The 14,466-nt window shown below is 42.7% G+C and overlaps 2 protein-coding genes and 1 long non-coding RNA gene across 5 annotated transcripts in view; 1 reads left to right on the top strand and 2 right to left on the bottom strand.

Annotated features, from left to right (window-relative positions):
- The window catches only part of tmtops2a (teleost multiple tissue opsin 2a), a 68,215-nt gene that overhangs the window by 43,222 nt on the left and 10,527 nt on the right, over positions 1-14,466 (top strand). The window contains exon 3 of the mRNA XM_060050768.1: positions 5,776-6,009. Within this exon, the coding sequence (XP_059906751.1) occupies positions 5,776-6,009 (234 nt within the window). The remainder of the gene's footprint in view (positions 1-5,775; positions 6,010-14,466) is intronic.
- Positions 4,238-5,633, bottom strand: LOC132456422 (uncharacterized). The gene is made up of 2 exons (XR_009525472.1): positions 5,422-5,633; positions 4,238-4,863 (listed from the first exon to the last, which is right to left on the bottom strand). It is a non-coding gene; the product is annotated as an uncharacterized LOC132456422 (long non-coding RNA).
- Positions 13,678-14,466, bottom strand: part of LOC132456413 (beta-galactoside alpha-2,6-sialyltransferase 2-like) — a 77,645-nt gene continuing 76,856 nt past the window's right edge. For all 3 annotated transcript variants that reach the window (XM_060050764.1, XM_060050766.1, XM_060050765.1), the window contains one exon: positions 13,678-14,466. This exon is cut by the window's right edge and continues 628 nt beyond it. The gene's annotated coding sequence lies outside the window, so the exon portion shown is untranslated.

The following is a 14,466-nucleotide window of genomic DNA, read 5'->3' as shown; positions in this document are numbered from 1 at the left end:
AGGATGTCCTCCCCAACAGCATCATTTTTGTACATGGAGTGGGAAGCAGAGTGGTCGGCAAAGTCTAGGCATGCTAGCTTTCCCTGCATTCTAAGTCCAGTCCAGTGTTGTTTGGTCTCTGTTTGTTTTATGTTAAGGAGAAATCTCCTTGCTGTTGTGTTCTGTAGTATGTGTTACGCCTCATTGTGAAATACAGTTGCCTCCGCGGTTACAGATGTGTCGGTGACAACTGCATCAGATGCCTGTGGTGCTGTGTGTGAGTTGTGTTGCGTCCATTCCAGTTTGACTTTCATTCTGTTGCACAGATCATTTAGGTCCGGCCAGTCCGACCGAACTCCAAAGCCTGCAGCTTGTGTGTCCAGTTTCCCGCTGCTTTTCCTCCCAAAGCCTAAGAAGCTGTCCTGGCCTGCTTTGGCCAGAGGGACCTTCCTCTTCCTGAGGTCTAGCATGAGGGAAGCTCTGACAAGCTCTCTGACAGTGGCATCATCATTGTTGAGCATGCTGAGGAGGTGTGTCAGCCTGGTAGCAGGGTATACCCATTCCACGTTTGGGACACTCACACACACACACTCACACTCACACACACACACACACACACACACACACACACACACACACACACACACACACACACACACACTCAAACATGGCCGGTAGCAAGGATAAAATATATAATTTTGTTTCATAGCCCGTTTTCCTCCTTCCACCAGCTCTGAGCGTAGTCTCCACGAAAAGACCGTTGCATTTCAAATACAAAATATATAGGCCTTTGCGATCTGTTTTCGTGGAGTCCGCGTTGCCCAGGTCGCGGTGCCCGGGCCATTCATTAATTTGTTCACGGGGCATGGCGGGAGTCGCGGGAGACGCAGGAGTGGTCGCGGTGCCAAAGGTCACGGTGCCTGGGCCGCAGGGTGCCGAGGGAGATGTGGCGGCCGGGAGTCGCGGGAGTGACCGGGAGTCACATCATGACCGTGTCGTTCAGGCCTCACTACCTTCCCCGTGAATTAACACAAATTACAGCCATCCTAGTGTATGTCCCTGGACCTGATTTCACATGTGCAGCGGAGCGCATTGCTGACTGCTACAACAGAGCTGTCAATCAGAGCAGCGATCAGCCTGTCCTCCTGCTAGGGGATTTTAACAGATGCGATGTCACCACACTGCTTCCAAACTTGGAGCAGTATGTCACCACACCTACCAGACTTGACAGAACGCTGGATCTGTGCTTCGGTAACATACCGGGAGCTTATGTCGCAAAGCCCCGCCCACCACTCGGTCGCTCCGACCACAATGTCATTCTGCTGCTTCCAAAATACAGACAAAAACTAAAAACAGAAGACATACAAACAAAAACTGTTCAAGTCTGGAACAATGACTCTGTTGATGCATTAAGGGGCTGCATGGAGATCACAGACTGGGAAATATTTTTCCAAAGCTGTGAGGGAGACCTTAATCTGCTGACAGACTCTATCACCTCCTATTTGTCCTTCTGTGTGGACACTGTTATTCCAACAAAGCAGGTCAAGATGTACCCGAACAACAAGCCTTGGGTTACCAAGGACCTGAAACAGTGTCTTAACAACAAAAAGGTGGCATTCCTACAGGGAGACAAAAACAGAGTGAAAGAGTGCAACAGTGAATTGAGAAGGAAGACCAGGCTGGCCAAACTCCACTATAAGAACAAAGTGGAGGAAAAATTCACCACTGGCAATGCAAGGGAGGCATGGCAGGGACTAAACACCATGATGGGCAGAGCCCAGAAACCGGCCCTCATCCAATGCTCTGACCCTGCCACCTTTGCAGAGCAGCTCAACACATACTACAGCAGGTTCAACATGCCACACCCCCAGAATGACTGGACCCTCACCAGCAATTCATCACTCACAGTGGATAAAGGGAAGGTCACATCCATGCTGGGCCGCATCAACCCTCAAAAAGCCTCTGGCACGGACAGGCTCAGGGGCAAGGTGCTGAGGGAATGCTCAGCTCAGCTGGGTGATGTAATCACTCGACTATTCCAGCATCTCCTGGACTCCAGCTGTGTCCCACGGATGTGGAAGGAGTCCACGCTTATACCAGTGCCGAAGAGAGCCAACGCCAGGGAGATGAAAGACTTCAGACCGGTGGCCCTCACATCTATTCTAAGTGTATGGAGAGGGTGGTGTGTGATCACCTCACTTCTATGGTGGTGGACAAGCTTGACCCACTTCAGTTTGCCTATAAGGCAAAGCAGGGGGTGGAGGATGCCTGTTTGACTCTCCTGGACACCGTTTGCAGACAGCTGGACTCCCCACACTCCCACACACGGATTTTATTCATGGACTTTTCTTCCGCTTTTAACACAGTCAACCCGGCCACCCTCTGCAACCGCCTTCTGGATATACAAGTCCACCCATCACTCATCCTGTGGATAAAAGACTTCCTGCAGGACCGGTCCCAGCACGTGGTGGTAAATGGCTTTAAATCCAAGAACATGATTTTAAACACCGGTGTCCCCCAGGGTTGTGTTTTATCACCAATCTTATTTTCCATCTACACAAACAACATAACAAACAACAGTGACATTCCCCTTTTTAAGTATGCAGATGACATGGCTCTGGTGGCTGACATCAAGGATCTCTCCTCTCTGGCTGCCTACTATCAGCAGGTCAACGCCCTGATGCAGTGGATCAAAGAGAGCTCTTTGGAGCTCAACATCTCCAAGACCAAGGAGCTGTGTTGTGGGGGGAGGCAAACATCTTCCCCCCAACCTCTCTTTGAACCTCTGAGGCTGAATGGGCAGACAGTGGAGCAGGTAGAGGCCTTTAGATACCTGGGCACAGATATGGACACCCACCTGTCCTTCTCCCAGCACACAGACTCTGTGTACAAAAAGGCACAGCAACGCCTGTTCCTGCTGAGGAAACTCAGGAGCTTTGATGTCAAACAGGACATTTTAACAGCTGTCTATAAATCACTCATAGAATCTGTACTCACGTTCAACATCACATCCTGGTTCACCCTCACCTCTGTCAAAAACAAATCAATGCTTTCCCGGATCGTCAATCAAGGAAGCAAAATAACTGGCAAAACTCAAATTCAATTATCAGTACTCCACAGCCAGGCAGTTAAAAGGAAAGCCCACCTCATTACACAGGATCCCACCCACCCCCTGCACAAGTCCTTCCAACTTCTGCCATCAGGCCGCCGGTATAGAGTACCCCTATCTAAGAAAAACATACACAAAAACTCATTCATACCCATTGCCATAAACAGCTTAAATAAACAATGAACTATGGACAAAGGAACTCTGACGCACTGTCACTTTACACTTTACACATATCCACAGCTTTTATTTAGTTGTTTTTTTTTTACAGTTTTTAATATTTATACTTGTTTTAAGATCTATACACACTGTATGTGCTCTCAGAGATCAATGTTGTTGTATGAATGCCTATCAGTACATTTTCATGTTTGTATGTCGAGCCACGTCAAAGATGATTTTCTGTTACGACAGACAATAAAGTTTTCTGAATCTGAATCTGAATCTGAATCTCTCTCTCGCCCCTGTCGCTCTGGAAGTTTAATTGCATGTCATGAATATTAATTTATATTTTTTGCACCAAAACCGACTCAGAGGGCATTCATTGCTATTAGTGACGAACGCAAAATCAATGAAAAACGATGCACTGACAACTTTAAGCAATATAACGTGAGTGTGGTTGTTAGTTTATTTTTATTTTTTTATTGGGGGGACGCCAGAGGATCAGGGTAAGGTCAGGGGTGCGTTTGCTCAAAAAAGGTTGAGAACTACTGACTTAAACAAACATCTACCCCTGAACTCACACTCTGCAGTGCGAATCCATGTATCTCTAGAATGGTGCAAGAACGCCTTGGATATGTGGACTCATCAACAATGTCCATTGACCAATTTTGATATTGAAGGATAAATGGATTATAGACCATTTTCATGCCCACAGCTTGTTTCTGTCTTTTTACAGATGGCACAGACATTTGTAATGGAAAATGAACCTCAGTGCAAATGTCAGCAGACTGTGTTACCTGACCAAATGTAGTCCTGCTTGTGTCCTCTTCATCAGTATCAAGAGCATTGCTCTGGAAAAGAAAGCGCTGTAAAATTCAGGGTGTTTTATCCAAAAACGCAGCTATTATGTTTACTTGTATTTTTTTTTTAATGTTTTTAACGTTAACGAATAATCCAAAGCCCAATGCACCATCTATGTATCGAAAGTTGAACATTCAATTTTCACACCCAGCCAGCCTTTAGAACCAAGATGGCTGCTGCTTAGAGAACCAAGATGGCCGCCCATTGACTACAAAGAACCACAGCTTTTGTCCTATAACTTCCTACCTTCAACTACGTTTTGCATTTTCTTAATCAATAGAAATTGTGGCATTGAAAGTAATTTAACATTTTAAACATAAAATGTATCAAGGGGAGAAAAAAAGCAAACATACGTACTGTATTTCTGGTAGTGTCTGTCTATCTACTGTGAATGAAATGGGTGTCAGTGTGAGCCATTTTAATATCTGAATATTAGTGTTTAGAACCATGATGGCTAGCACCTTTAGAACCAAGATGGCCACCTATTGACTGCAAAGAACCATAGCGCCTACAACCAGTGTTGGGAATGTTCACTTTCTACGTGAACTAGTTCAAAGTTCAGTTCACAGTTCCAAAAATGATAAGTTCATAGTTCTTTTTTTCAATATGTTGCTGTGAGCCATTATTTTTTTCCGTTATTTTGAACATTGAGCCCCCTTTCTGGTTTGTCTAGGAGGAAATAGAGTGGTTGAATCAAGTATCGTAGCGAAATACAGTGTATTTCGTGTTTTATTGCACTTTTAGCACATTTTGTAAATCTCATTGATTTCTGTTGGAAGACTCATTGCTTGTTGGCCGGAAACGGAAGAGGGGGGTGTTCACGTTTGGTTGTAGTCTTTTCGCTCGGTTCTAGCCCTACTGTTGAGACGGCGAACCAAGTGAAAAGACTACAACCAAACGTAAACAGCCCCCCTTTCCGTTGCCAACAAGCAATGATTCTAGGAGGTATTCTAGTCCACTGATCGAGCCAGAGAGCTAACGTTATGGATTGTACATATTTATAATTCGTAATTCGTCCCAGCCTTTATACCACAGATACTAGGGTCTATAGCATATAACCGCTTTGTCTGATAACAGTTTAATTCATTTTTCACAATTTACCAGCTCTCGTTTTGAAGAATAATCACTGCGCCATTCGTTTCAATGGGAATCGCAACGGTTTATACTTTCAACATAAAGTGTACATATTTATAATTTGAAATTCGTCCCAGCCTTTATACCACATATACTATAGGGCCTAGCATATAACCGCGTTTTCTAATTACAGTTTAATGTAACAGTAAGCTGACAACACCGCAACTGCAAATTAACCACACGGAAATAACCATGGCAACTGGTCAAAAACATTATTTTGGCGATCATTCTGCGCTTGCATCCGCCGTGTTGATAAACAAATAATCCCCATATTGAACGAAGTTAAACCGAGTGAGTGTGCCGTTCACAGACACCAGAATGAACAAGTTCACAGTAACGTTCATCAGGCAGTAATACAGTACGTTTCAGTTCACGTTCGCCCAAAATAGGAACGAGTTCAATTGTTGATTATTATTATTATTGTTCTATTGTTCAATGAACGCGTTCAGGCACAACACTGCCTCTCACACCAAAAGACCCCGAACCTAAAAATAACCTCGACCGTTTTGACTCTCTCTAACTGCCCCCCGCTGCAGGTGGGTCGGATCCAGCGGTCGGCGGTGCGGCGGAGGGAGTTCCGCATCCTGTTCATGGTGCTCACCACAGTGGTGTGCTACCTGCTGTGCTGGATGCCGTACGGCGTGGTGGCCATGATGGCCACCTTCGGGCGGCCGGGGATCATCACGCCGGTGGCCAGCGTGGTGCCCTCCATCTTGGCCAAGAGCAGCACCGTCATCAACCCGCTCATTTACATCCTCATGAACAAGCAGGTGAGAATAGCTGCATCTATAACATAGAGCATTAGCAGTAACTTATGATTTTCAGGCGTTATTAGGGGTCAGAGCGCTTGGCCCCTATCTGTAAAAGTCATACTGCAGCCTATACCACAAGTCAACTGCACCCAAAGGTGGTGCTATTGTAAAAAATCATGAATTAGGCTTATTTCTCCTCACCAGATTGACCTGGACTCAAAATTCTTTCAGAATATTAATCTCTAGAATCAGACGCATTTATAAAACCCTAACAATGTATTATTTTACCACAATTTCTTATTAAAGCTAAACATGATAAAAAGATTCACAGGCTACAAAAATAATCAAAAATTCACCAAAAATTGGATTGTATACAATCTTTAGACCAAGCCTCACAAAAATCACAGAACATAATTTGTTTTACTTAGTTCCATTTGAGAAATATTGGCCAATAAAGTTGGAGCAGTTAGCCCATTTGTCTTATATGACCATTTTGTTAACTATTATTAGGTGGATACCAATAGAATAGAATAGAATAGACTTTATTTGTCATTGTGCATTGGATACACAACGAAATTTGTTTGTGCAACCACTAACAAAAGTGCAGTTGTGCTGGGTGGAGGGTAGGAGTGTAGTGTGATTATTAAGTTCTGTGATGGCCCTGGGGATGAAACTGTTCTGCAGTCTGGAGGTGCAATACCCCCCACTACTAATAAACCTAAATTGTGTTACTGCACCCAAAGGTGGCGCTATTTAAAAAAAACATGAACTAGCCTTGTTTCTCCTTAAGAGATTGACCTGGACTCAAAATTCTTTCATCATATTAATCTCTAAAATCAGATGCATATTTTTCACCCTGGTCATCTGCTCTAAAAATGTTTAGTTTTCCCACAATTTCATAGAAAAGCAAAACGTCCACAGTCTCAACCCATTTTCCCTATATGACCATTTTGTTATTGTATAACTATCATACAGCTATCAGAAGGTGGATACCATTAAAAGTGCACATTTTCAGATCTGTACTCGTTTAAGAAAACCCTTAATGCTCTTGTGAAATGTGTGCTTGGAGTTTTCTTGATGCTGTGTGCTTATCAATCGACATTTTCACGATGTGAATGAGGCTTCTTGCAGTTCAGGAATGTCAGTGGCTGAATTGGATAATGCCTTGTACTGGTGATCCTTAGGCTGAGTGTTCGAATCCCGATTAGAGAATTATGAACAAGCTGAACATGACATTCTGTCATTGCCACTCATTTAAGAAACACAACATTGAACAGCAACTGAAATTCATTAGGGATCAACATTCCGGCTCATCAGTTTCCAAGAATCTGACTGCCAATACACAGTATGCCGGCATTAAGGGGAACTTCTTCGTTAACCATTTTTCCTTCATAATGAACTCTGTCATATTAATATTTCTTCCCTTAGTCTTCTTTACAACAAATGTTTAATTTCCCCAGAATTTCAAAGATTTTTCAGGTATTTGCTTTTAAGAAAGCCCTTAATTCATTTGAGAAATGTTTGCTTGGAGTTTTCTGGATGTTGTCTGCTTATCAATAGACATTTTCTACATGTGAATGAGGCTACATTTCAGGTTTGTCAGTGGCTCAATGGGATAATGCCTTGTACTGGTGATCCTTAGTTTGAGAGTTGTAATCCCGATTAGACATTTATGAACATGCTGAACATGACATCGGCCATTGCTCTGCAGCCTAGTCACCTGAAAGCCGAGGCACTCACAGAGTTGTACACTCTTTGAGTGGAAGTCAGGCCCCTTAGTGCAACAGGTTCACTTTTTGAGAAAATAACACTTATCAACAGCAGAACAGATTTGGCACACACAGGGCGTCTCATATTTGGGCAACACCCTCCCAATTTCCATAAAAAAGATAATCCACCCTGGTGACGTCACAGAACCATCTGGTACTGGGGAAAAAACAACAAATAAATGTGACAATTTGTCTTACAATTTAGTCATCATGGGGGGCCTCGTTTCCCGAAAGCGTCGTTAGCCTAAGTGGATCGTGAAGTGCGTCGTAAGGGCATCGTAGAACTTTCACCGCGTTTCCCGAAAGCATCGTTGGTAACGAACGTCGTGAAAACGCTCGTAACTAACGAGTACTCCAGGGGTACTCGTAGGTACTCGTAGGACGCTAAGAGCATCGTTAGCCTACTATAGCCTCAGTGGCGTCACCATCGGACATTCCGTGTATTGGATGCGTTTTATTCAAACGCATTGCGCCTTTAAGTTCTTAGTTTGGTGATTAATAAAATTCTTAATTAATTTATTAATAAAGATGTTAAAATGGCCAAAATAAAACGGGACGGTCCAGAAAATGTTTGCGCAGGCAGGGCACTCAAAATGTGTGAGAGAAAGTGGGGGGATTTGTGCAGACTGTGACATAGGCTACTCATAAAACATAGCCTAGAGAGAGAGAGCAGAGAGCAGAGAGAGAGGTCATGTTTCCCGAAGCTCCGATAGGCATTGGAAAAAACTACTTAATTCATCGTTCAGATCTACTTTATCTTATTTTATTTACCTAACAATATATAGTTTGTTTCCGTCGTCCTCAATCGCTCGATTCAACAATACATTTTGGCAGTTTTTACTCCCGGATCAGACCGCAGAAAAAGCCTTGGACCTTCCTATCGCCAACATGCCTCTGTATTCGGATATCTCAGGCACGGAGACTGGGAAATGCACAGACTGCGCCAAACTGAAACAGACATTGGCTTTAATTGAAACGAGACTAGCAGCAGTAGAAAAATGCAAAGGACTATCACAGGATACAGTGCCGATGGGTGAGTTTGCTGAGCTCACTCAGATACAGCAAGATGATCAAAGCTACACTGTATCCTTCCCGAAGCTGGACAAGAGAGAGACAGTTCCAGCTGCGTCTCACTGGCACAGAGTCGGCGCTAAGCCAAAGCAACATACCAAAGTGAATCAACAAGTTCACTCAACACCAAATGCTAAGCTACCCAAAGCTAAAGTTACATGTATCAGCCGGATTAGCCCGTCACTCAAATCAACCCTGCCACTGAAGAACCGGTTCCTGCCACTTCAAGAGTCCACGAACGCGCCTGCCACCCATGCACCCCTGAGCCCCGAGATGCGTCCGGACGGACAGTGCGGACAGAGACGGAACAACCAGTCGCCACGGAGGCGGGCTGCGCATGTGTCTGCCACCGTCCAACAAGGGCCCATCTCAGAGAAAGCAGATGAACCAGACACTCTGATTATAGGAGACTCAACTATCAAGGATATAACCGGTAAGAAGATCAAAACATGCATCTTCCCATATGGAATGGTTAGTGATATCAACCATAAACTAGCCAAAATCATATTGGAAAACCCCAAAATCTCACAGATTATTGTGCATGCAGGATTTAATGATATTCAAAGAGAACAGTCAGAACTTCTGAAGAGGGATTACACTGATCTATTGGATACACTGGACAAAATACACATCAAGTCTTCCATCAGTGGACCCATACCAACAGTTGACAGGGGAATAAACAGATTCAGTCGTCTACTTGCACTGAATACATGGCTTTCCAGAGTCTGCAATGAAAGAGGAAGGGACTTTATTGACAATTTCAACTTATTCTGGGGGCGCAAATATCTTTTCCGAGCAGATGGCCTACACCCAAACAGGTTAGGCTCAAAACTGTTGAGGGACAATCTTCTCTTCTCGCTTTACGCACAGGCCACAATCTTGCCATGGTCTGACGCACAGGCCACAATCAGAGCACAGGTTGAGAAGAAGCAAGACTACAGCCTCCCCCACACAACTACTCTGCCACTATCTGACACACAGATAACAGACAGCCCACAGACCTTGAAGAGAGACAACAGCCCGCCCGACGCCATCAACACTGTGCCCTCCCCCATCGCTGATGCTGGCTTGGCGAGGAACGGCCACCCCCCTCCTCTGCATTCCCCCATCGACGATGACCTCCAGCCTCATCTCTCCCATAGCCACAACAACAACTCCAGCTCCGATGTCTCCCTTTGCGATTTTCCAGCCGAATTTAAGAAACTGGAACATGCTGGCATCAAACTTGCATCTGTGTCAATGATAGCATCGCCACGTCATGGCCGCAGGCTGCTAACACTGCTAACACCCAGGAGGATGGCGCCCCACCCCCGCCCCCGTACTGATAGTAGTCCTGAGTATTACTGAGACAAAAAAGGGTTCAGCCGTAGACACAGTATAAAGGAAGTTTCTCATAATCTGCTGAACCCAAGGTTGCCTACGTCAAAGCAGGGCAACTTTCGCATTCATGCTGTAACCACTAAGAGAGTAAACAAAGGGAAACTTAGACACACTGCTAACCTCACAAATCTCATATCTATTGCCTCCAAACCAAAAACAACCTTAAAGCCTATCAACAGCCCCATCAGGATGGCTCTACTTAATGTGAGGTCTCTTAATAACAAATCATTTTTAGTTAATGATTTTATTACCACTTCCAAACTGGATTTTATGTTTTTAACTGAAACATGGCTGGAACAAAATAACAGTGCAACCGTTCTGATAGAGACAGCCCCTCCCGACTATAACTTTTTTGATGCATGTAGATCTGGAAAAAGAGGTGGAGGGGTTGCTGCTATATTTAAAAATGTATTTCAGGGGAAACAGATGTTATTTGGTGATTTTCCATCGTTCGAATACCTTAGTGCTGTATTGAAATGCTCCCCCAGAGTTCTCCTATTAATTATTTACAGGCCACCCACATATTCTGCAAATTTTTTCGATGACTTCACAGAATTATTGTCTAGCATCTCCACATAATTTGACTGTCTAGTTATAACTGGTGACTTCAATTTTCATACTGATGATTTGAATGACAAGTGTGCAAAAAAACTTTTTACCATTTTGGACACATTTGAACTGTCTCAACATGTGAAAGAGGCTACTCATTGTAAGGGGCACACTCTAGACCTGGTTATCACAAAGGGCCTCAATGTTTCTGATCTCTCTGTGACTGATCCTTCCTTGTCTGACCACTTTTGTGTTTTCTTTAACATACATTTTATTCCCGACATACAGACAAAATCAAACACTGTCAAAAAACGGTATATCAATGAAGATTCTAATGTACTTTTTAAAAAGGCCATCTCCTTGCTACCACCTCTAAACCCATGCTCTGCTGATGATCTTGTAGAAAACTTTAATTTGAAAATTTTGAAAGTCATAGATGTCATTGCACCTTATAAGGTTAAAACGATTTCTGGAAAGCAAAAGGCACCCTGGAGAAAAGCTGCTTCTGTAACAGCACAGAAAAAAGAATGCAGGAAGGTTGAACGCATCTGGCGTAAAACAAAACTTCATATTCACCATGATATCTATAAAGAGAGCCTCCGTGCCTACAATTTAGACTTAAAAAATGCTAGAGAAACATTTTTCTCCAATATCATTAAAACCAACACTAATAATGCAAAAACCCTATTTGCAACTGTTGACAGACTGACCAAACCCCCAACAGAAATTCCACCTGATCTCCATTCCACGCAGAAATGCAATGAGTTTGCAGCTTTTTATATTGATAAAATTGAAGGTATCAGACGCGCCATCAATATCTCCACGTCAAACAAAAATGTTGGACTACCACCCTGTTCAGGCAAAAATTACGTGGCAAGGATGGCATGCTTTGATGTTATAGACTCTCAAAATCTTGTGGAAACTGTGACACAACTAAAGCCATCCACCTGTTGCCTTGATACTATACCTACCAACCTCTTTAAGAATGTTTTCGACTGCCTAGCAGTAGACATATTGCAGATAGTTAACAACTCTCTCCAGTCAGGCAAGTTCCCAAAAGCTTTGAAAACTGCAGTTATTAAACCCCTTTTAAAAAAGCGGAGCCTAGATGCCTCTATTATTAACAACTACAGACCAATATCAAATCTACCCTTCATAAGTAAAATCATTGAGAAAGTTGTCCTCCAGCATCTAAATCACTTCCTGGCATCAACTGGTTGCTATGACACCATCCAATCAGGATTTCGACCCCTGCACAGCACTGAGACCGCCCTTATTAAAGTTGTAAACGACATCCGTCTTAACACAGACTCTGGCAAAACCTCAATACTAATGCTACTTGACCTCAGTGCTGCATTCGACACTGTAGACCATACATTACTTCTGGAAAGGTTAGAAAACGGGGTGGGGCTTTCAGGCACTGTCTTGAATTGGTTCAGGTCCTACCTACAAAATAGGAACTACTTTGTTTCCATTGGCGACTTTGTATCAGAATCAACCAACGTGACATGTGGAGTCCCACAAGGTTCGATCTTAGGACCCTCTTTATTCAACATCTACATGCTCCCACTAGGGCAAATCATGCAAAATAACAATATTGACCATCATTGCTATGCTGATGACACGCAAATCTATGTATCGCTATCACCAAATGACTATCGGCCCATAGATCTGCTGTGCCAGTGCATTGAGCAAGTGAAGGAATGGATGTGCCGAAATTTCCTTAAACTAAATGAGGACAAAACAGAGATAATTGTATTTGGTTCTAAAACGGAAAGGCTTAAAGTAACCCAACACCTTCACTCTCTGTCCCTGAAAACCTCAATCAAAGCCAGAAATCTAGGGGTTATCATGGATTCAGATTTACATTTTGACAGTCACATCAAATCAGTTACAAAATCTGCATATTATCACCTTAAAAATGTAGCAAGACTTAGAGGGCCCATGTCCACCGAAGACTTACAAAAACTTGTACATGCCTTTATCACTAGTAAGCTTGATTACTGCAATGGTCTCCTCACAGGTCTCCCAAAACAAACTCTGAGGAAGCTTCAGCTTGTTCAGAATGCTGCTGCTAGAGTTCTAACAAAGACCAAAAAATTTGATCATATTACACCAATTCTGAAATCGTTACATTGGCTTCCTGTAGGTCAGAGAATTGATTTTAAAATCATGTTGCTAACCTATAAATCCCTACATGGTTTAGGCCCAAAATATTTAACTGATATGCTTCCACTACATCAGCCTTCTAGACCACTAAGATCCTCTGAGACCAATCTGTTAATTATCCCCAGAGTAAACACAAAACATGGGAAAGCAGGATTTAGTTACTATGCAACAAATAGCTGGAATAAACTCCCAGAGGATTTAAGACTTGCCCCAACTCTGAGCACCTTTAAAACAAGACTGAAGACTTTTATGTTTCCTATAGCCTTCTGCTAAAATCTTAAATACATTGCACTTTCTAAAAAGCTTTTTAACTTTGCCTCTATTTTCTATTTTAATACTAAAATGCCTTTTTCTATTTTACCCATTTCTTTGTATATGTTTTTCTTTTACTTATCTATTATTTTATTGTATGACAATGTTTATATGTGAAGCACTTTGAGTCTGCCTTGTGCATGAAAAGTGCTATATAAATAAAGTTGCCTTGCCTTGCCTAAAATAACCCAAACAATTAAAAATTAAACAAAATAATGAATTAAAGAAATTAAAGAAAAAAAAAATGAATGAAAGAAAGAAATGAAAAAAAAATTAAAGGCAAAAGGAGCAGGCAAAAGGCTTGGATATGGTGGGGATTGGTCACCTTTACGGGGATGTTTAGTGACATGGGGAGGGGGGGGGGGGTTTTAAAAAAAGACGCTTTCTTTTTCATCAGACTTACAAAGCCTTGTCATTTTTTTCGGACGGGGAGGGGGAGACATTTTAACCCTTTTTAAAACAATTTTCCTGCGACATTCCTGCATCTCCCCCTCCTACGGAGCCCATTTCAGCACCGTGTCAGTAGACAGTTACAATCCTACGACGTCGTTAGCGCAGTGCACACGCGTTCATGTCAAGAGGAGTTTCGAGAAACACGACAAAGAAATTCACGATGGATCACAAGATCCATCGTGAGAATGATCGTACGACCGAAGATCCGTCGTTATCGGGAAACGAGTCCCAGGTCGGTTGCTTTCAACTTACATCACAATAATAAACAACAATCACACTTTGTGTGAATCAAGGTTCTAGATTTAAAGGGAATTCTGTGTGGAAGTTGAAGGTGCTGTTTATCAATATAATAATTATAATTCTAAATATAATATTCTGCATATTATTATTAATTTATTACTGTGGTTGCTTTATCCAATGTAGTCTGTAGTACTGTCTTTTGTAACCACACATTTAAAGGCCATCATATTGTTTGTTGACGTCTTACGTCAGAATGGGAAAATGAAGCGTAACACTATTACAAAGCCTCCTGATAGTATGAAAGTGGAATTTTTCCGGTTCCACAAAGACCATGGACCCTGGCTCACTGGGGTCTTTCGGAAAAAAAATCCATCCATCCTTATCACAAAAGGTGTAAAAAACGACGCAGTCTTTCAAAGAAATGCCAGAAGTTATCAAACTTGTGCTTTGTGATATATTCATAAATTAAACAGTGAAAGATTACAATTCCCTAAACGACTTAACCTGTTATTCCCGACATGGTGTTATAGAA

This window comes from Gadus macrocephalus, chromosome 4 (genome assembly GCF_031168955.1).
Source record: "Gadus macrocephalus chromosome 4, ASM3116895v1".
Classification (NCBI taxonomy): domain Eukaryota; kingdom Metazoa; phylum Chordata; class Actinopteri; order Gadiformes; family Gadidae; genus Gadus; species Gadus macrocephalus.
The sequence above is the reverse complement of the archived record's forward strand: the minus strand, read 5'-3'. Positions and strand labels throughout refer to the sequence as shown.